Here is a 22846-nt window from a genome sequence, read left to right on the forward strand (position 1 = left end):
CTCGCATAATTGAGCTGATATTTCAACTTCTGAAGGACTATCATGTTTGACCTTTCAGGCCAAATATAAACATGATGTCTGAATTAACCTCGAAGCTGAACCCTAATTGCTGTTCAATGACTCCATATTATTAATAGTGTCTCCAAGTCATAAAGTTATCAATTGGAGTTGGTGTATTCTGTGGTTCATTTTTTTCCCTATTTATCAAGGTGAGATATGTTACTGGATGAGAAACTGAACACTTTCCAAGTTTTACACCTGGAACAATGTGTCCTGCCAATGCTGCTGCTACTTACGTACTGAGAACACGGTCTTGAAGGTGAGCAGAATACAGGGGACAAATGCCTGACAAAGCATTTGTAAGGGTTTATGGTGTGATATGGAGAGTAAAGTAATGTATGAGGTGCTAAATCTGAGCAAAATTCCGACCCCCTTTTTTTTTCTGCACTGTAAAACCTTTCATTGGACCTCATAAAGAGGCTGTTTGGCGTATTAGGCATGTACCCAAACACGGAAAGCGTCTGAAGGGAGGGAGGGCTCTGGCCAAAATGACCTGTCGTTAAGCACGCTGGAGGTATAGTCAGCTTCACAGTCTATTTACCAAAGCATGAAGACCTGGATCGAGCAGCTTGTGTTGAGTGAGCCTGATAAGCGGAATTGGAATTGGACCTAGAGTAGGGTGACCATATTTTGTAAAGCAAATCCAGGGACCCATATTAAAAAAAATGTAACTCATCACAAGTGCCAATTAATGGCTATATTTCTCTGATGAGTGTACCTTGGCGGATCACTTTTCCAGGGCTAATAATCCCTCAAAAAAACAATAATAATAATTTGATCACTCAATCCACGCCTGTTTGTGGGACGCTGCTGTGCGCAATTGGTTTTCACGTTTCGCCCACAAATATACAATCAATTCACTTTACAGTATAGGCTGTGAAACGCTAGAAGACGTGAAAAGCGCTACATCAAATGCAAGAATTATTATTAAATTATCATCTGTTCTTGTTCTTTACTGTTTTATTGTATTATTGTTCTTGCTCAGTTTGTTGTTGTATTGGCCATTTCTGTAATATCTTCAACTGACATGCTTCGTAATTGCAAATACATAAATGGTGCTACAAAGCAACGTGCCTACCTTTTTTATATCTCTGTATTGCCTTTGATTTTTTTCTTACTCTTCCTGACCAGGTTGAGTCTCGTAGCTCGTGTTGGAGCACTTGCCTCGCAAACGAGAATACCTGGGTTTGATACTCAGGCAGGGCGAAAGTTGGGCAAGTTTCCTTACTCCACATGCTTCTGTTTACCTAGCAGTAAGAACCTGATGGTCAGTCAATTGGGGCATCACTTTTCCAGGGGTAATAATCCCTTCAAAAATAATAATATTGTGGGACGCTGCTGTGCGTAATTGGCTGCCACATTTCGCCCACAAAATATACAGTCAACTCTATATATAGAGTATATTCTGTGAAGCTCTTTGAGACATCTCGAAGACATGATAAGGTGCTATATCAAATGCAAGGATTATTATTATTATATACTGTGTATTACATTTATGTATGTAAACTGTATAAACTTGGATAGTTCTTTTTCCCATTGTGTTTACTAATGGAAATGCACAGGTTTTATGGCCCCTATGTACATGTAATACAAATTCCAATGACCCCATGAAACTGTGTAACCACACCAGGCTCCCTGACCCCATCACCCCCACCCTCGCCTGGCTCCGCTGGCTCCCATCCCTCAGAGGATAGAATTTAAAGTCCTCGTATAGTTACGTGAACTCACTCAATATTTTGCCATTAGAATTGCGACCCACACATGTTCCTGAACGGCTTGGTATGATTTCAAATTTAAGGTATTTCCGATAGCCATTACATGTATTAATGAGTGTTATCTTCCAAGTGACAGCACTGATCAAATCTGTGTAAATTATTACCATTGGTACTTGCCTCTAACCCATCATATAATTCAGCTTGCAGCTACTTCCTTCATGCCACGAGCTTTCACTTTAACTATAGTGTTCTTTGAAAGATTGTAACCCACTGCAGACTTGTAACTTTCACAATTGTACTTCTGACTTTTCTAATCATTTGAAGCCATATGGATTACTTTCAATTTTCTTGGGACTAATTCAATAAGCTTCATAAACATGATATCCATTGCACCACCTACTTATATCCCTTTGTAATGTGATGTTGTAGTCCAGGTTTCTAATTTCATATTTAGAAATGTAATCAGGTTTTTGGTGGCATCATCTTCACCAAGTACCATCGCATCTCTATATAACAGTAAGAAAAGCAATTTCAGGCTTTCTCTTTGTTTGTATTTTATGCAGCTTCGGATCAGCTTGTTTAATGTATGATTTTCTGCTAAACTTTATCACTAACATAGGTGATTTTAATTATCAGTAACTGATTGCAAAACTGGCAAGTGATCAGATCAGAGTTTTGTGGCAGACAGGTAAAACTGTCCAGTTATCAAATAGGAGCCTTCTGATTGACTGGAAAGTCAGCCAACTATGAAAGAGGATATGTACAGTATTGTTAAACCTTTATTGATTTTTAAAATATTTCTCTATTCTTAAACATGAAGGATTGACTAGACTTATTGATTAACCAATCACACTAAATGAAATATATCTGACAGTTTTATTGCGACACTCGTTTTTATGATTTAATAAGTATAATTTATACCAGATTTAAATTGCAATTACATGGATAGATTATGTTTTGCTATGGGCTAGGTATCAGCATCTTGCTTAAAGCTAATCTGGGATTTGTCTGAATCTAATACAGGGAGATTCGTAACTGGAGTCTAATACCAATTTCATCCAGTAATCAGAGATGTGTTACTGACCTTTGGAAACTCCACTCCACTCTGATCTACTGAGTTCTTATGAGCCACAGAGATGTTTTCTGGTTACTAGAGAGGGTTACGATTCGAGATTATCGTGATTATCCCATTCAACTCACCTAGTACTCAGCGCCTTGGGACGTCCTCCCGCTGTGAAAGGCGTTATACAAATGCCATTTTGTTGTTGTTATACTCTCAAAGAAAAATTGTGGTTAGTGGGGTTGTGGATAAATTAATAAAAGACAACAGAGATAAAGACATGAAAAATAAAAATTCTCCAGTCCTGTTAATAATAATTCTTGCATTTCAATAATTCCTGCATTTGATACAGCGGCTTATCACGTTTTCGAGATGCCTCAAAGCGCTTCACGGGATATTATTGTAAAGTGAAGTGACTATGTGTTTTGTGGGTGAAATATGGTGGACAATCCAAGTCAGGTCAAACATCCTTCATGTGGGTAGCATCTCAGTCCTCCTCTCATTGCTCACTGACTCCGGACCTTGGTGCGCTTAGCGTAGGCTACACTGCTCCTCTCTGTGCTCGTCGCTCAGTTAATCCGCAGACCCCGACCCTGCACAGCCCCCTCCCCGGTCGCCTTCTTAGTCTGGTCTGTCTGTCAGGATTGGTGGAGGCCGCTGAAGTTTTCTCTCCGACAATAAGATATGATGGGTAAACTGACTACATTCAATAGATCTCACTCAGTGTTCCAGTTCAGTTTTCTCAACCCCAGCCCCCCCCCAGTTACAATACTTCAGTGTCTTAATTATTATCTCTCCCCCCCACCACTTCCTGATTACAATACATTAGTGTCTTAATTATATCGAGAATCTTTAAAATTAAAAGGAATAATAGTTGAATACAAAAGCACAGGTTAAGATGAAGCTTCTCCGATGGGATCAGCCTGTTTAAATAATAATAACTATTGCATTTGCTAGAGCGCTTTATCACATTCATCAAGACGTTTCAGAGTCGGGCAGGACCTTTGCTGTGAAGTGTAGTGACTGTGCATTTTGTAGGTGAATATTCACCACAGGAAACAGACGACGACTGGGATTGTTCTGATTGGTGGGCACGGATAGGATCACGACAAGGATCATAATCCAGTAAGGACCATCTGCCTTTAAGTTTTGGTTCCCGGCTCAAACTTAGGAACGTGCCAGAGTGCTAGACAGTTGCAAGATACAAGAGAGCTGGACGCTGGCTCAGTTTGAACACGAGGCACAAGGGACTATGACTATGCTAAATGCAGAAAATATGGTTCTGGGTGTCGGGTGTTAAATTGTTGAACTCAGCACCCAGGCTGCAAAGATATGTATAAAAATGCAGGCGTCACTGAGCGGGTGGCAAACTATGACTGCAGTCCTTGGACATTAGATTGGAACCGACTAATGCAAGTTCATGGTATGATTACTAATCGCGGCCGACAAGATCACAAGATTGGTCTGGATGAGGAAGGCCCTTCAGCCTCATCCCTCCAGAACAAACCCCATATTCTCCCTTCATTGCATCAAGCTGTTTTTTTTAAATAAGTCCAGTGTCCTGGCCTCCAGCACCTTTCTCATGTCTCGTGTTCTGGCCATTGATTAGCCTCTGTATTAAAAAAATACACTTCCTTGCATCTGACCTGAATAAAGAATTGAACACAATGAGGTGCTTGAGGTGAGGAATTAATTAAACGAAATAGTGTTAATTTGTTTCCTTTATTTGAGTATTTATTAAAGAGCGAAGCCGAATTACTTAGTTTTGAATCATTATTCAATCATTCACTGATTATCTATTTGCCTCCAGTCTCCAATATAGTCAAACCAAATCATTATTTATGAATGCAAATCTATTTAATCTTTTACTAATACGGTATCAAATTAGTTTGAAACATTTGAAATACCAACTCATTCGTATCTCTAGATGTCTTGTCAGCTGGTTGACTTGCAATACAGGCAGCACTAACTTAATAATCTGCCTTTTTTATAATATATGGAGCAACCAAGGCAAACTGAGGGAACAGGGAATAAAAGATGAACTCTTGAGCATACATTTGAAATTTCGTACGGGCTTTAGTTAGCATAAAATCTTTAAAAAATAGATCTGCATAGCATTTTTCTCCACTATGAATCTGTTTAATTTCACTCTCTTACTTGTTATGCATCCCCTTTAATGTTTCTCCTTTTCAAACTGTCTGATTCCCTTTTAAAATGGTCCAAGGACTCCAGCTCAGCTCTAGTTTGTGGCAGAGAATTACACATTCTCACTGTACACATTTGTTTTCTAACCTCTGATTCTTTTTGTGATCATCTTAAATTTGTGCCCTTCAGTTACTGATTTGCCAACCTGTAGCACTACATTTCTATTCATCTCAAACCCCGATCATCAACCAGTTCATTCCTCAACCGTCTCAGCTCTTGTGAAAATAGCCTAACATTTCAAATCACTCTTCGGGATTGCACATCCTTTAACATGTGGCCATACAGCAGATGTCACTGTAGCTCCAGTCAGTATCAATGGACAAAATGAGCAGACAGTAGGGTGATAGCGTCTTTACAGAATAAGGTTAGAATTGTGCTGTATAATTAAAATATTTTAGGGAAGTGTTTGGACAGATCACCCTCACCCAGCTCCACGAAAATACCTTGAACACCAGCAATTTAAAATGTTTACATGGACAGAGAGGCGGAACGATGGCTATAGAATCACATCTTTAGAAAATAATATTCTGGATTTATACTCCAAGGTAAGTAATGCCCCGAAAGAAAACAAAACTACTGTAGAGTTACTTCTCCCTTCTCAGTTATTTTCTGGAAGTATAAGTATGGGGAAGACATTTTGAAAAGTTTAAAAAGCTGCATCCCTGAAAATAATCTTTCATCTCAAAAACCCCACCACTGATTAAGATGATTGTTAATCATTTACCTCACATCCAGATGCAATGCTCGAGTCATACATACTCAAACAATGTAAAATATGTAAATCCAATATTTGCGGTAAACATACTTCAGTTACTTCCACATGCAGACAAACGGTGCAGAACATTTGGTTAAGCGACGTGTAATTTAAGTGTTGCCTGCTGAGCCAAGGTATCATACAATTTAGTAATTTACTGAAGGATTTAAGTAGGAGTAGGTTTAATTTCCTGATAAGCATGACATGTAAATGATCCGGTAAGGCTAAGAAAACTTTGAACGAAAAACTTTAGATGTTATATTTAAGTGCAAATTATATTTTTTAAATATAAACACATTTTAATGGCAAGCTAAATTTGAGCTTGCACTAGTATGAAATATCCTTGCATTAGGGAAGTAGTAAAACATTGCAAAAATTATAGGGGAAATTAAAGGTTACATTGGCGTGAAGGAAATGTGCACTTTTAACCCTTGTAGAATAAATCGAAGATTATGCAACACAGCATAACCTCCCTGAACTAAATGTTCGTTCTAATTGGATATTCATGTCACTGCTGGGAACTGTCACACACCAAATGGTCTAGTGTTACATGTTAAGATATGTAAATCGTTGTGCTCATGCATCACTTCATTGAGCTTCATAAAAATCAGATTTATCTTAACTTTGTAGTGCTGTGATTAGCTGAAGTGTGCCCGAGTACTGTATAAACAGGTCTCCACACTAAACAACCAATGTCTTTTCAATTTCCTCAATATCAGTTGCCTTTAGCAATTTAACAACAGTACTAAAATTGTAGCAGGTAAAACAATTGAGTATGAAACTTGTAAAAACAAACTGGAAAATAGGAATATTTAAACTGGTGAAATTGGACACAAGAACATATGCTACAACCAAATGTGCTTTGAACATCCTTATTGGTGTCTTTTTTGTATACCATCACTGAAAAAAATGAAAGTGCATTGTTCCTAGGGGCAATTTCCTTGTCACGTCAGTCCATTTTAGATCATTAGTTTGTAAATACAGAATTTCATTTAACATTCAGAAAGACAGGCAAGTTATTTAAATCAACTTAATTTTATGCAACATACTGAGTGTATAGTTCAACTGTGGTAACCGCAGCTGTGACTCTTTTAACGATCCCAATAAATCCTCTTTGAATCACAGACAGGAAGAGAATTATGCAAATGATATATTAAGCAATCTGACTGAATGTAATGTTCTGTGAATACTGGATTCTTAAAAAAAAAATCAGGAAAGTCACACACCTGAAAATTGGAAAATTAATGATTCACTGAAACAAGATTAAAATGGTACAGCAAAAACCCAAGAACAAAAAACAATATTTACAAGTTTATTAAGAAATGAGATTATAGTCCACCATAATCAAAGATGAAATGTGTACTATTTACAAATCACACAAAAAAGACATGATGAGGAAACAGTATACAAAAATAAAAATGAGAAATCAATGCAAATGTATCCTACATTATACATTTATTCATTGATTTAAACTAATTATACCTCAATTTTCAGCAATTGAGTTTTTTTTACAATGCATTTTACAATTTAAAGGAACAGTGCAAGTGCAATACAAAGCTGTATGATGGCTTTAGATATTCTATGTAAAACATCTTGTTGTATCCTTCATTAGATTTTAGGTCTCCTATATAAAAAAAACTTAAAATATACTGACTTATGGCTATCTCAATCAAGGACATGCCATTCTATTGTGATTTCTGAAGTCTAATGAAGCTGGCAACATTGAGAAGTGCTCCAGTCTTCAGCCCAATGCGCTCAACACCCCATTCCTACCATGTGGTCTAGTCAAAGGAGCCCCTTAGCCCAACAGCTTCTACAAAAACTATTTTAAAAGTCTAATTAGCAGTCTGTCCTTTAAGGAATCAGCAGAAAAGGATTTTCTCCATAACCACTCATTCCTGTAAGACATCGACATATTCTGGCAATCGAAAACAAATAAGATGTAATCAATGTATTCTTATCTTATGGATCCAATTAGTTAATAGTACCAACTGTGATAAAACACAAGTATGATTTTTTTGGAAAAACGCTATTGTATGAAAAGGTAAGATTAATAAAAATATTTAAATAGGAATAAGGGAATATAAGGTGACTGGATCAGGAAGCATTCATTTTACAGCTATTGAAGAATTTTCAAGAATAATTTTGGACCAGATTCAGTTTCACTGATTAGATGCTGGAACTGGATAAAATATCTTCAACTAAGCGCTTGTACACCCAGGCATCACCCTTCAGTCGCTGTCTTCTGATGCCAATCACTTCAGGCTTGCTGAGTTGACACATCTCAAGCTCAAATTGCATAGTTACCTTTCCGAAGTCTGATCTAGTTTGGCATTTTAACGTATAACTGTGAAAATAAGGTAAAGTTCAGCAATCACATCTACGGCATCATTACATTTACAAAATTGATTATGCTAACATTCCATGCATTGGTGCAAAAACAAGACTTGACACAATGAGCAGTTTTCCTTAACACTGAAGGTGGTGACTTATGTTAGATACCAAGTAATCATTCTCCTTGTGACAGCTGGACCTTTAGTAGATGTTCAATCACAAGGGCAATGCTAATCCCTCCCTCATCACCACACTTCCAAGTGGATAGCAAGCAGGAATGAGACATTGTTTTAGTCCACATTGTCAAGGCTAATTGTAGCAATGTTTCTCTTCCTCTTTCCTGGCTGAGAGATTTAAGAAATGATTGAGAAATAAACATATTAAGGGATATACTAGAAAGACAGGGACCCAGTAATAAATAGGATATTGATGGGCCAAATAACCTTCTATTCCTACGCTTTCCTCTCCCTGCTCAAATGAGTTAATTCAGCAGATTGGATATCAACCCTGGGACATTGCTGATCCTTTATGGCTTAGTACCACCGCAGATGCTGCATTCATTCACGGAGCCCTGAAGACAGCTGCCATGTTTTATTCTTTGTCCATGTACAGATATCTAGCTGAGACACCACAAAAATTATTTACTCTAAAAAAAGGATACATTAATCACATACTGCAGAATCATCTAATATCTATTTTACTTCCAAATCTGATGTTACTTTGCCACTTACTAAAACATTTCATATATTTTCAAGCAAAAGATTTAAGTCATGATATTGCCTTCAATGGTATGGATATAACATCTTCACACATTGCAGTAGCAATCACCACAAAAATGCTCTGATATATCTAGAATAAATTTATATCTGAATATTTGAGGAAAACCGGACATTGGAAATGAAACTCCATCACTCTATGGATTGAAATAGTGTAAAGCCGATTCATGAATTATATATTTATATATTGCCCTTCACACGAGTAGCATGTCAGAGTACTTTGACGTCAAGCTAGAAAGAGGTGATCAAAGCACAGTCGAAGAGGAAAGTCTTCTATTATGATTTCAATTTAGGCAAAGAGGGGCAAGACAGAGATTCAGGCAGAGTTGTTGAAATCACAGCCACGAATGGTGGTGCAGAGGCAAGAGGGGCACACAGAAGACCCAAGGCAGCTGAGTGATGGCTATGGATAGCCCAGTCGGATGTGAGCAGAACAGAGGTAGGGAGGAACCAGGGCATGAAGTGATTTGAAATAGAAAGTGAGAATCTTGGGGGAAAAAAAAGATTTGTTCTGCAACATGGAGCCAGTGGTGCCTAGGAAGGTTTGGGGTGATGGGAGTGTGGAGCCTGCAACAGGTGGGGACACAAGCGGCAAAGTTTTGTAACGTTTGGATTTTGTTTACCGTGGAGCAGGGGAGACAGGTGAGGAGGACATTGGAAAAATAAAATCGATAGAACAAAGGTGGGTGTTGTGGTAGAGGAAGGCAGTTCTGGTCAGGGACCAGATGTGAGGTAGGAAATATAACTGGGTATCAAACCTGATGCCAAGGTTTGGTAAGTCTGAGGGATAGGAAAGAAAGGTTAAGGAGTTCAGAACCATAGGTGAGAAGATCTTGATATGAACTGAGAAGGATGGCTTCATTCTTGCTGATGGTCAGCTGCAGAAAGTCTGTGCTCATCCAGGCCTTGATGTCAGACAAGCAGACAGTCAGAACATCGGTAGGACTGGAGTCACAACTAGAGGAGGAAAAATAGATTTGGGCATCATCTGCATACATGTGGATGTTGACCACATCACAGCAAATTATATTATTAAAAAGGAGCATGTAAATCAGAAAAATGAGAGGCAGAGGGAACTGTGGTCATAGAGATAGAGAACAGCATTTGTAACCTTGACAGTCTTAGTGTTGCACCCAGGGCAGAAACCAGACTTGAGGGTCTCAAGAAGTGAGTGGGAGGAAAGATGTAAGTGAAGTTGGGCAACATGTTCCAGGACTTTAGAAAGGAAGGGCAGGTCTGAGATGGGTTGTAGTTAGGGGAGTTTGACAGATCAAGGGTAGGTTTTTGAGTGGGATGATGATAGAAGTTTTGAATCACAGTATGGATATCACACCGTTATAATAAGAGTATCATGGCTATAATCATCTATTTATGGTCTATAGTCAATTAATCACTATAATCACTGTCAATTAAACCCAAATAGAATCAAACGTACCATATGATCTTAACAGTATCTATTAAGCGTTCTGGGACACTACTCTGCGTGAAGGGCGCTATATAAATGCAAGTTGTTTTTATCTGTTTATTGCCATTATTTCAAGGATGTAAACTGATTATTACATTACATAAATTCTAAAGTCAACTTGATTTAAGAGATCTTGGGCCACTGATAATACTTTTTAGACACTTATTATAACGCTTATATATCAATTCCAAAAATCATAATTGAATTGGTCCATTTGTTAAACACTTTACGATTAGAAATTCGACAATTGCTTCCCTACTTGCAATTCCCAAATGTGCATCACCAAAGATTTGTCAATCTGCTCTTTCAATCAGATAAAAATCATATTTGGTGTGCCTGAACTTGATGAATTTCAGTTGACAAGTTGAGAAGGTAACAGTTAGACTCAAGCCTACATGTTAACAGGTTCCATGATTAACGTGCATTAATGAGAAGAAAATGAAATCCAATAATTTCCAGTCTAAAGCACCTAATCCCAAAGGGTTGGAGAAATATTTATCCTCAATTCTCACTCGTGAAAGATTGCTAAGAGCAGGATGTGCTCTTCACCAGCTAACACATGATCATCACACCTGGCTAATTTTTCATTTGTTTATGTTGGCAGGTAGTTTCAATTAGTTTTCTGAAATATTACTATACGATTGTTGATGTGCAACACTAAGCAGTTTTAGTACTTCAGAAAACTATTGGCAGGAGGGGAAAGCCAATCTGGTAGTTTGGCACTAGAATCTATATTGCCAGACAGCCATGAATGATGTTCACGGCAGATTTCAGCTGAGTGCTTCAAAATATTGGCTTGCTTTAGAGGATAAAAAAACACAGCCCTTTACGAAACAAAATGGGAACAGTTAATGAACAAACCTAACTAAAATATTAGAAGGCAACTATTTTACACTAACAGCACATCCCACATCAAACAGTTCTAATCTCAGGACCTGGAATCATTAATACAACAGCACCACCTACAGGAATGAGGAGAGAATCAGTTTTGAACCAAAGATTGATTGGTGTTTTTGTTTATGTGGTAGATTTAAAACATTCAGTGTACCAACGAACTATATGCAAAGATGGCTACAAAATATCTTTCAGCATGAGATGATCACAAATGCAGTGTTGCTTTATTCCTGACTAATAATGCATTTGTGCATTATATTTCGTTTCAACTTGGATTTATGATGTTAAGATTTTGTCTTAGATGTGTTTTATATAAATGTATATATTACTTCCTTACCATTATACTCTATTCCTCTCGATATAATGCCAAGGATTCAATTTGCATGCCTTATGCCTTTGTCAGCCAGATGTCAGCCTGGCTCAGTGGGTAGCACTGTAGCCTCTGAATCAGAAAGCTTGGATTCAAGCCCACATCAGACTTTGAACTCACAATCTAGGCTGACACTCCAATGCAGTGCTGGTAGTGTGCTGCATTGTTGGAGATGCTGTCCTACGGATACAACCTTAAACCAAGGTCCCATCTGCCCATGCAAATGAGCATTAAAGATCCCATAGCACTATTTGATAAGAGAAGGGGGTTTCTCCTGGCGTCCTGGCCAACACTCCCCCAAATAAAATTGGTTATTCACTTCATGAAAAGCGATCCGCCAATTGACTAACATCCTACTTACTGCTAGGTAAACAGAGGAGTGTGGAGTAAGGAAACTTCCCTAAGGTTTCGCACGGCCGGGAATCAAACTCCGGTCTCTCGCTTGTGAGACAAGTGCTCTTTAATGCAGAATAGTCACTAAATTGCTTGTCTTTCATTGACTTTGTCAAAAGTCTGACACATTGTTATATTAATTAGGCTTTAATCTTTGTATGTACGTGGTTGTAATATAGAAATAATGTCTTCCGAATCGATACATTTCCTCTCTAATGTTTTACAATACTACTTCACAAATACATTCAAAACGTGTACGAATTTCACAAGATTAGTTCAGATGAAGAAGGCACTTCCACTTGATCTCATGTTTGGTCACCTGACCTCAACCTCCCTCCTGGTAACCTGTCCCAGTCATTAATTATCCTATTAGTAAAAAAAATACTTCCTGGTGTCCTGAAATAGCCCTTGACAAATCTGAACCTCTGTCCGCCTATTCTACTGTCTTGGTGCATCTGAAAGTATTGTTCTGGGTTTACTTTCTCAATTCCATTAAAAAAATACAAACCTCTATCAGATCCACTGGCTATCACCAAAGCAAGATTTTTAAATCTATTTAGTATGTAAAAATATATAAATGGATGCAAAAATAACTTTGAAAAAGACAACTAATCCAATGTTGAATGCAAGCTCCCTAATGAGAGCAGGTAAAGGTACTGCCCTATATGGCTAGTAGAAGGCCACATAAGTTACAGGGTCAAATCATGGAATGTGCCTGTGTTTTCTGTTAGGGAGAACTTCCAGGCCGAAAATAAGACAGGGATCACTCTAATAGCTAATCAGAGTTCTACTGTAAGATGCATATTTATGTCAGATGACCAAAGAATCAGGTTCATTAATAGTGCACTTGTGTGGTCAAATGGCCCATCAACACTTAAACAAGGGACTTACATAAAGTTCAACTGAACAAAATCTAATGAACCATTCCTCAGTGGTGGAAGCGTGAAACCATCCCTTTCTAAGAAATGCATACTGTCATGAATGTCTGGGTGAAACACTGAATGATTCCCAACATTCATTAACGTGTTCTCCATAGAAAGGTATTAAGTCACATTCAAATGTGCGGGAGAAGATTTTTTTTTAGAAAAATAGTTGTAGGTAAATGGAACAAGTTATCAACAGAAGTATTAGAACAAAGAGCAGTAAAGGATTTAAAAAAGCACCTTGATGGGTTATTGGAAATTGAAACAATTAAGTTATTAGAAGATGACTAAGTAGATTGTCAAAGGAAATGATAGGGAAATTGGATGAGATAATTTGGATATTCCTGCCTGAAAACGTTACTAAGAGGAGGAAAAGGAAACAAAAGTAATGAGAAGCAATACTTAAGTCAGGAATATTCACGTAATGGAGTTACGAAATCAATGAGCCACTTTTTAAAAAAATAACATACGTCTGTCTCATTTGAATATGAACTTTAAAAGCTAGGTTGCATTAATATGAAAATAAGTAGCAAAACACATACCCTTTTTGCACAAAGTCAATCCTTTTACTTGACAAGACACCAATTATCTCATTGAGAACTTCATCTGCATTCAGCATGGTGGTTGTAGTTACATTATATTGTGCCTGAGAAAAAAAAGTACAGTATTTTATATAACAATGGAAATTAAGAAAAATGACAGTGCTACTTACAGTGAAAATGCCAATATGGTCATTCATTTGTCATAGAACAGAATGACCAGAGTTATAATGAGGTGATAACCCATGTATGAAAATAAGACTATTAGTTTTCTAACATTTAACATGTAAAGGAGAATCTGATCACCTATTAGATTAAGTTCAATTCCAGGCAGGGCGAAACCTTGGGCAAGTTTCCTTACTCCACACAGAGCCTAATAATAATCCCTCCAAAACCAAAAACAATAATAAATTGGTCATTTTCAATCCATGACTGTTTGTGGGACATTGCTGTGCGCAATTGGCTGCCGCGTTCGCCCACAAATATACAGTCAATTCACTTTACAGTGTGTTCTGTGAAGCGCTTTGGGACGTCCTCCCGACGTGAAAAGCCCTATATCAAATGCAACGATTATTATTATTATTATTATTAAGGGCACTGCCAAATTCAACCCCGACTCAAATAAGTTGCTATGATATTCAGATTCATAAAAATAGCCCACCTAAAATTTTCTAACATATTACACTGCTTGTACAAGTGACCTCTTAAAACTTCGTTTAAACATTATGTCACTACTTAATAGGCAAGGTTGTGCTTTGGATATGGGAGTCATAAATCCATGATGAAAGAAGTCACCTAGGGACAGTAACAGGAAACAAATTCCTACTGTTTCAAAGAGTCTTTCAGTGAAGATCCTGGATTTGGATGATCAATCATAGTTGTCCAATAAATTGTACATAGACAATCAAATACGGTGCTTGATTTAGACGCCCAAACAAATGATTCTACAACAACAACAACAACAACAAGATTCCATTTATAGAGCGCCTTTCACGTCGGGAGGATGTCCCAAGGTGCTGGACAGTTGGGTCAGCACCCGAGCAGGGAGGAAATGGTCAGGGTGAGGGGAGGGAAGGAGCGAGGAGGGGGTAGAGAGTTGAGAGGGGAGCTGAAGGCACGGTCAAAGGGAAAGGTCTTGAGACCGACCTTGTGTATAAATGCTACTGTAGAAGACAGATTGGTGATTTTATAATATTTTTATACCAAAATTTCCATGGGTTGACCTTTTACTGGGCTATTTGATGATTTCTCCCAATAGGTTATCATGATTCAATTACTTAGTTGACTGTAGCAGCTAGTTCACGACAATGTGGCAAAACTAAACTGATAGCTTGCTTTACTTTGTTCAGGGACTCTTACAACTTTGCAGTACATGCAGAACTGTCTGTCAGCTTGGACTTCAAGGGCTGACTGCTCCATCAATATGGTTGTAAGACAAGATAAGAAGAGTTGCCTCATATCCAATGACTATGTCAAAGCAAGCCTCCAAAAATCTTGATCACTATAGAATCTGTCGTGGGCAACATTTTCTTTGCAAGCACATTTTTAGAATGGTTGCTTGCACAGCACAAATATAAACATAGAAACTCTGTACTTGTGATTCTTCTCGAGTCTTGGTGAACCAAATTAGATGTTGGTTTGCACTGTTACAAGGGGATTGAATTCTCTCCTGACCCGCAATAATGCCTTAAAACACAAGGAAAATCAACCCAGAAAGTAGCCATCATATCTGTACCACACAACCTCTTATATCACCCTTTTTTTTGCATTGCATTTTTTTTTGCATTTGACTAATCATTACATAATCAAGGTCAGCAGTAATTCTCTCTGCACATGTTCAAAGTTAGCATAACTTGTATATTAGACCCCAATGTCATGATCTTCTCAGAATACCACACCTCACATAAAAACTTGAGATGACCTTTAAAAGGTCAATAAAAACAAGCTCAAAAAAATTCCAAAAACACCTTCTACGCTTAAAACTGAGAAGAATAACTCCTGTCCAATTTGACTTAATTTCTTAAGAGTAACAAAACACGATAATGTTTCTTAGTAAGATCTATGGTATACTGATATCAAAATTAAAAGCACCTTATGTAAATGGAGTTGCAGAAACGATTGGATCAAAAGCCTTGAGACACTGGGTAGAGCTTATTTGCATTTCTTTATGGTATCCAATGACTGCCATGAAAAATGGGCAAGTAGATCATGTAATTTTCTGGCCAAAAATCAAAATAAACACAGAAGATCAACAACAACTTGCATTTATATAGCGCCCTTCACACGGGGTAGCGTCCCGGAGACCAAGTCAATATAATATGAAGGACAGCTGCCTGCTCTTCCCCTCCCCACAACCCCTCAGACTCTATTTCAGAAAGAATGTAGATGAACAAAAGAGAGAGAAATAAGTCAACAGTAATATTGGGCCTGAAGCCAGACAAAAACAGCCACTACAACCAGCAGGACCATCAGTTTATAAAGAGAACAACCACGTGCCTAAGGCCAGCCACACCCCCCTGGACCAAGACCAAATAAATTGCAGCGATCCTAAACCATGTAAGGCCTCCAGTGTATGCATATCCATGCCAATAAACTCAATGTACCTCCCTGAAAGCACCGTGCAATTAAAAGTACAATTGCTTCACACAAAACGAGTCTGAATGAAAAATCTGAAAATTAATAAAAGTTACCAGAACAAAAAAAAATGACCCCAGTGGGCAAAGGCTCCCTGCTGCCTGTGACAATCAATTCCAGCTGAAGCCAATGACACAGAACCTTAAACAATCATCGTACACCCAGAGGCCAAAGAAACAGCAAAATGTTCCCGAACAGTAATCTTGTTCCAACTGAGTATTTTTAGAATTGTTTTCCTTAGAACTGTTTTCGGAATTGATATACTAATTCAATCCCTGCAGAATACAAAGGGGCATAAGATATCAGAGATGAAGATCCCTTCTTCCCAATGGTTAAGTACAATTAATTCATATTTTCCTCAATTTGTCATCAGCTATTTTTTCCAGAGAAGTCAAAAATCAATATGAAAGGCATTATGTACTGATATAAAATGCTATCAATATTATTATCTTATATCGCAGTATCCATTGTCCAGTAATGCAAAGCAAGTCTGGAACTCATTGCAATGAAAAATCACAAAGGTTTTTCTTTATTTCAGTGTTTGGGGGGTTAACAAGAGAGCAGGGGCAGCCACTGCTTCTGATCTTGGATATGGTGTCTGAGTTCATCCATTTTGTTTACCCAAAATAGTATTAATTTTTACTTTATACTTATTTGAATTTTAATAGTTTTTTTTTAAAACACATGTAGCATTTTTACTGACAACTACATACTGATGACGGTACAGTATTCTGTTATCTCATGAGGGGCCGATTCAGATTGAGCAGCTTGAGCTAGAACCAATACTTGATCCGATTCAGTTTGGAAATTCAGTCTTTGCATTACAATTTGATTTTTCGAGATAGTCTCAAAACTGGAGTCAAAATCACCAATTGACTTTGCTGTGCAAAATATAAGCAAAAACTCAGTACTCACCTTGAGGTCAATCAATCTTGACCAGCTGGATACTGAGTGGAGTGATTAAATGTTATGTATATGCAACTTATTCTTGACCACACTAAATTTCCTATATTGTTCCAAGACTTGAGATAAATTTCCAGACAGATGCACTCACTTTTGTATGCAAGGCTCTCATGAAACCATCCTTCGTCTAGAAGTTAAGGAATTTTTGAATCTTAACTTCTAAGAGATTTAGAAATATGTATTTAAACATGGTTACATTTGCTATTTAGAACAATTAATAGTCTGTTCTTTTTGTGAGGTTTTGCCTTTATTAGGAGTCGTGTAGCTCAGTGGTTAGAGCACTCGCCTCGCAAGCGAGAGACCTGGGTTCGATTCCCGGTAGGGTGAAATGTTGGGGAAGTTTCCGGTTGTTAGTCAATTGGCAGATCGCTTTTCCCGGGGTAATAATTCCTTCAAAAAAGAGTAATAATAGTAAATTGGTCACTTCAATCTACGTTTGTGGAACACTACTGTGCACAAATGGCTGTCAGATTTTGCCCACAAAATACAGTCATTGTATTGACTGTAATTATTTCTTTTTGAATAAATTGCGCAGTCACCTCCAGTACAAAAGAGATTTTATATCCTAAGGATCCCTTTGGGAACCTTGTTAAAAACTGTTTTTAAAAGATTCTGAAATAAAAAAGGCACTGACTTCCATTCAGCACAATTCTACAAACCCTATCCCCAAATTTATTATAATTAACAATCCCAATAAACTCACCATACAAATGTAGAGACTTGCTTATAGCTTTGATGTAACTACCCATGGATGTAACTACCTATGGTTCCATTTCAACTATGCAATAATGAACCTATATAGCCAGCATGATCTTTATTGTAGTGAGGAACAGGGCTCATGGATATGCTGTGCCTTACACAAAACCAAAAGGTTTCCCCATGTAAAGACAGAAATATTGGCTAGATCTGTGTGTGTGTGGGGGGGGGGGGGGGAAGAGAAAGAGGGAGTTAATTAAAGGAAATCCAAAACTTATGCAAGACAAAAATATCAAACATCCTGGACTCTGGCAATCAGAGGGCGGTATCAATATCAACCACCCCCCTAGGATGCTTTTAAATCAGAATGATACAAGTTCATCAAGTAATCTTTAGCCATAATTTCCCCTTCAGGATGTCTAGCCTTCAGGAGTCTCACTATCATTTGCAGAAGGTTATCAAACTCCCTGGAAGATTTAAAGTAGGAGGTTGGCTTGAGGACATGTTTTATCTTATGAAAGATACACCACACTAGTCTGAAAGTTTGCTCCTTCATGTTAGACCCGAGTTCAATTCCAGGCAGAGGGCGAAACCTTGGGCAAGTTTCCTTACTCCACACAGAGCCTAATAATAATCCCTCCAAAACCAAAAACAATAATAAATTGGTCATTTTCAATCTACGACTGTTTGTGGGACATTGCTGTGCGCAATTGGCTGCCGCGTTTGCCCACAAATATACAGTCAATTCACTTTACAGTGTGTTCTGTGAAGCGCTTTGGGACGTCCTCCCGACGTGAAAAGCGCTATATCAAATGCAAGGATTATTATTATTATTATGCATTCTAGAAACAAGGATTGCCTTCAGTTTGATGAACTTTCTATTCTTCTAGTCACGAAAGTTCTGCAATAGTTCCAAAACCTCACACATGAGACTCAGCAAACTCCCAACACTGCCACATCGAAAAATCTACCAAAGTACAACTTTGAAAACACTAGGGGGAGTAGTTGGATGCATGGTAGCATCCGGTTCAATACAATATAGCTGAAAATGGCAGACCCATTAATTTCCACACTGACTATACAGTTTATCCAATTATACGTTGGAAATGACAAAACCACATTTTATCTAGTTTTGTTTAAACACCAAATTTATAAGCAAGACCATTTCGTCTCATTATTCGAATCAAAATTCAGCATATTTGCTGAAAAATACCTCTGTAGAAAAATACAATTTCATGTTGACAAACAAAACACGGCCCTCATAATAAGCATTACAATTGACAAACTGGATTAAATGCAATTGTTGCATGGGATCCTTCAGAAGGAACGGAGGGTATAAACCAATAAAGCTCAGCATAATGCAGTAACAGAACAATATTTTCCACGGGGAAGAACTTTAATTTGCGCCTTCCAAGCTTAAAATTATTAGGTTGGTAGACAAGGTTCATTCAATCCAATATCCATCTCCACATGACATATGGTGAACTTATATTTTTATAAATAATATATATTATATACATAAACTAAATCAGTTATTTCACATATTAAATTCAGTATTAAATCAAAGTTTAGTATTTTGGAAACCTACTTCATATTAGATTCTTGGCAATGAGTTCTCAATTAACGTTCACATAGTCAAACAAGAAACTTTCTCCCTCGGCCACCTTTAAATAGAATTGTGTATGTTTGCATACATGAGGGAGAAGGAAATAAGAGTACGAGTGAGGTGAAGATGTATGTGGGGTATAAACACGGGCACAGACTAGTTGGGCTGAATGGCTCGTTTCTGTTCTGTAACATCCTAAAAATCCTAATTCTATATAGAGTAAAAGTGGTCTTCAGTAAAATAATTTAATAAATGAACTGATTAGAAGTAAATTGACTCAAAGAGCCATGAAATACAAAATATACAGTCAATTTACTTTATACTGAATATACTGATATTCTGTGAAGCGCTTTGAGACGTCTCGAAGACGTGATGAGGCGCTACATTAAATGTAAGGATTATTATATAATGTAGTGAGATTTTGGCATTCAAATTGTGCAGTGTGACTTAACCGTGTCATCTTATCTTTAAAATCTACGAAATGAAGTATTGTGGCTAAACTTTAAACCCACCTTGATTTTTCTTGGACCCTCTTTCCAAGGCTTTTTCAGTTTGTTTGGAGTTAACATTGTGATCATTTTGTCCAGGCCTCGTTCCAAGCTTCCAAACATTTTTGTTCCTTTCTTTTTCTGACTACTGCCCCCATTAGCTTGATTTAGGTCCATGTCCAGTGAACGGGTTCTGTACAACACAACAGCATCTCACCATACAAAGCAAGTTCTTTCATTTAAAACATGCAAGATAGGAAAACACTCAAAACATCAAAGAACACAAAGATCTTGCATTTACAATAAAAATAAAATGTACTGAAGCATTTAACACTCAACCTGGATGGGAGAACTACATCATTTGTGTCTCAGCCTGGCTCAGTTGGTTGCATTCACCAAGTCTGAAGGTTGTGGGTTCAAGCCCCACACCAGGACCTGGATCTCATATAGTCGAGACTGACACTCCAATGCAGTGCTGGGGATGTGCTGCATTGTTGGAGTTGATGTGTTGTAGTTGAAACGTAAACCCAAGGCCCCATCTGCCTGTTCAGGTGGCCATTAAAGATCCCATGGTACTATTCAAAGAGGAGCGTTTCTCCCGGGGTCCTGGCCAACAATCCCCCAAACTAAAATTGGTCATTCACTTCACAGCTGTTCATGTATATACAGTGCACAGAAATTGGCTACTGTGTTTGGCGACAAAACACAATCACTATACTTTCCAGTTTATCCTGTGAAGCGCTTTAAAAAGACCTCAAGATTTTAAATCAGCCTATCACCCTCGTTCTCGCCTGTTGGCTCTCCATCCCCCAGTGGAATGAGTTCAAGATCCTCGTTCTCACCTTTCAATCCCTCCAGTCTCACCCCATTCTACTCTGTGACCTCCTCAAATCCTACCGATCTGGCCAAATCAACAAATAAATACTGATGTGCATTACATACCGTCTTTCTGGACTAAGTGCTGTGACTGTCAGGTCTTCCGAGTTAAGCACGCGTAAACCTTGGTTTATAGGCATTTCCATAGTGCAGCTGATCATGGCTGATAGTTAAGGTGAGGGTGGGGGGGAAGAAAGTTAAATATAAAAACCATATTTCATAGCAATTTGAGTACAATTTTATAGTAACTCATCATGATTACTACCAACTTTGACAATATTACCAACAAGATATTTAGTAAATATACTGAACTTCAAAATATGTGCAGCAGGAAGTACAGTATTTACATTACAGAAATAATTTGTACACACAGTAGTGATTCATACTCAAGCTTATTCAACAAAAAATGGCACACTTTCAAGTCAAAATAATTTCAGCAATTAAAGTCATAATTCTTCACAAGCAAAAAGTTTAGAGGCAAATCTTGAGTTGGACAAAACATTCAGTTCTTTTGAGAGAAGGAACTGAATGTTTTGTCCAACTTCACATTTGCATTCTTATTTCTTAAATAAGGCATCACAAATGGGAAATACAGAAATTTAGGTTTTTGACATTTTCCACATTTTGGAAACGCTGTTCGCTTCACTTTGAGCTTTTAAATATTAATCTCTGAACAAAACAAAGCCATTCAAATCATACTTTATTCACCATTATTCTAACTTTCCAAGATGCAAAGGTTATTAAGTGCCAAAAGCAGATTTGGAAATGATTCTACATTACAATACAGAATGGACTCTTTAAAAAAAACTTTCCAGTATATTGTATGAAAAACTGAAACAGACATGCTCTGGGACACTACCCTGCGTGAGGAGCACTAAATAAATGCAAATTGTTTTTGCAAGGTGCTAATACCAAATAAGGACCATCATTTATTATTAACAAGCAAATTAAATTTCATGAAAGAGTGAGCATCGTTTCCGCAAAGGTAGTGGTTGCTGTGTTGGTCTGGATGTTAGTTGTCAGATTGCTTTCTGGGGGTAATAACCCCACAAAAATAATAATGCATTTGGTCACTTACTCCATGACTGTTTGTGGGACACTGCTATGCACAATTGGCTACTGCATTTCACGCACAAAATACACAAGTCAATTCACTTTCCAATATATTCTGTGAAGCACTTTGAGATGTCTCAATGACGTGAAAAGGCACTGTATCAAATGCGAGGATTATAGGACTATTATTAATCACAGGTCTGGATGGATGTGCGACACAATGGGAACATCACAATACATTACATAGATGTCAGATCACTGCAAAATGTTTGGATCAGAATCTATGCTTAGTGCTGCCAGGTTTACATGCATTTACTGGATGCAATTACATTTCTGTCTTCCCGGGAAAGGTTCGTCCACCGGAGCAGGTTGAAAAATGGGAAACCTTTTTGTAAATCTTGGAACTTCAAAAACTGTTAGAGGAGTTTTTTTTGCTCTATCCGGTAAGCCAAAACTTAGAAAAGTTGAGCAAGTGCGATATGCTACTGTCAAGTAATGGTGTGCTCCAACAAATCAGAATAAACCTCAAGAGGAGATGAAAGGTGCAGATTCTAACCTTTGGCCTCCAGCACATTGTTTTGATTTTAAAAAAATCAAAAAACAGTGGCACTAAATTGCCTGTTTGTGGAAGAAAGCATTCACCTGTTTCAGCCATTTACACACATTTTGCCAAGATCTCAACATTTTAGCAAAATGACCTCCAACCTTTGTACATTTATAGCTGCTCTTATTAATGTGGTGCCCTCTGGTGCCTCTCCTCACTGCTCATTACATATGTGAGCCTTTGCAATGCCCCACAATACCTCGCAGATTGGAAAACTTAAATAGTCATATTTAGTTTGTTAATATTTCTTCAAAGATGCTGTAATGCAGTGGGGTTTTGTTAGTGGCTGGAAATCTAGCTGCATTATGTTTAATATGGTGGTAGTCCTGTAGCTTAGGTTAGACCAGCTGCCTCGCAAGCGAGAACCTGGGTTCAATTCCCAGGCAGGGCGAAACCTGCAATAGTAATAATCTTTGTATTTGATATAACGCCTTATCA

General features: G+C 37.8%; 1 protein-coding gene across 1 annotated transcript in view; it reads right to left on the reverse strand.

Annotated features, from left to right (window-relative positions):
- Nucleotides 1-7285: 7285 nt before the first annotated feature.
- The window catches only part of melk (maternal embryonic leucine zipper kinase), a 33237-nt gene continuing 17676 nt past the window's right edge, over nucleotides 7286-22846 (reverse strand). Inside the window, exons 15-18 of the mRNA XM_007899031.2 lie at nucleotides 20818-20914; nucleotides 19900-20068; nucleotides 13492-13595; nucleotides 7286-8141 (exon numbers count right to left, since the gene is read on the reverse strand). Of these exons, the coding sequence (XP_007897222.1) occupies nucleotides 7964-8141; nucleotides 13492-13595; nucleotides 19900-20068; nucleotides 20818-20914 (548 nt within the window). The 3' untranslated portion in view covers nucleotides 7286-7963. The remainder of the gene's footprint in view (nucleotides 8142-13491; nucleotides 13596-19899; nucleotides 20069-20817; nucleotides 20915-22846) is intronic.

The sequence above is a fragment of the Callorhinchus milii genome, unplaced genomic scaffold (assembly GCF_018977255.1).
Source record: "Callorhinchus milii isolate IMCB2004 unplaced genomic scaffold, IMCB_Cmil_1.0 Scaffold1, whole genome shotgun sequence".
Classification (NCBI taxonomy): domain Eukaryota; kingdom Metazoa; phylum Chordata; class Chondrichthyes; order Chimaeriformes; family Callorhinchidae; genus Callorhinchus; species Callorhinchus milii.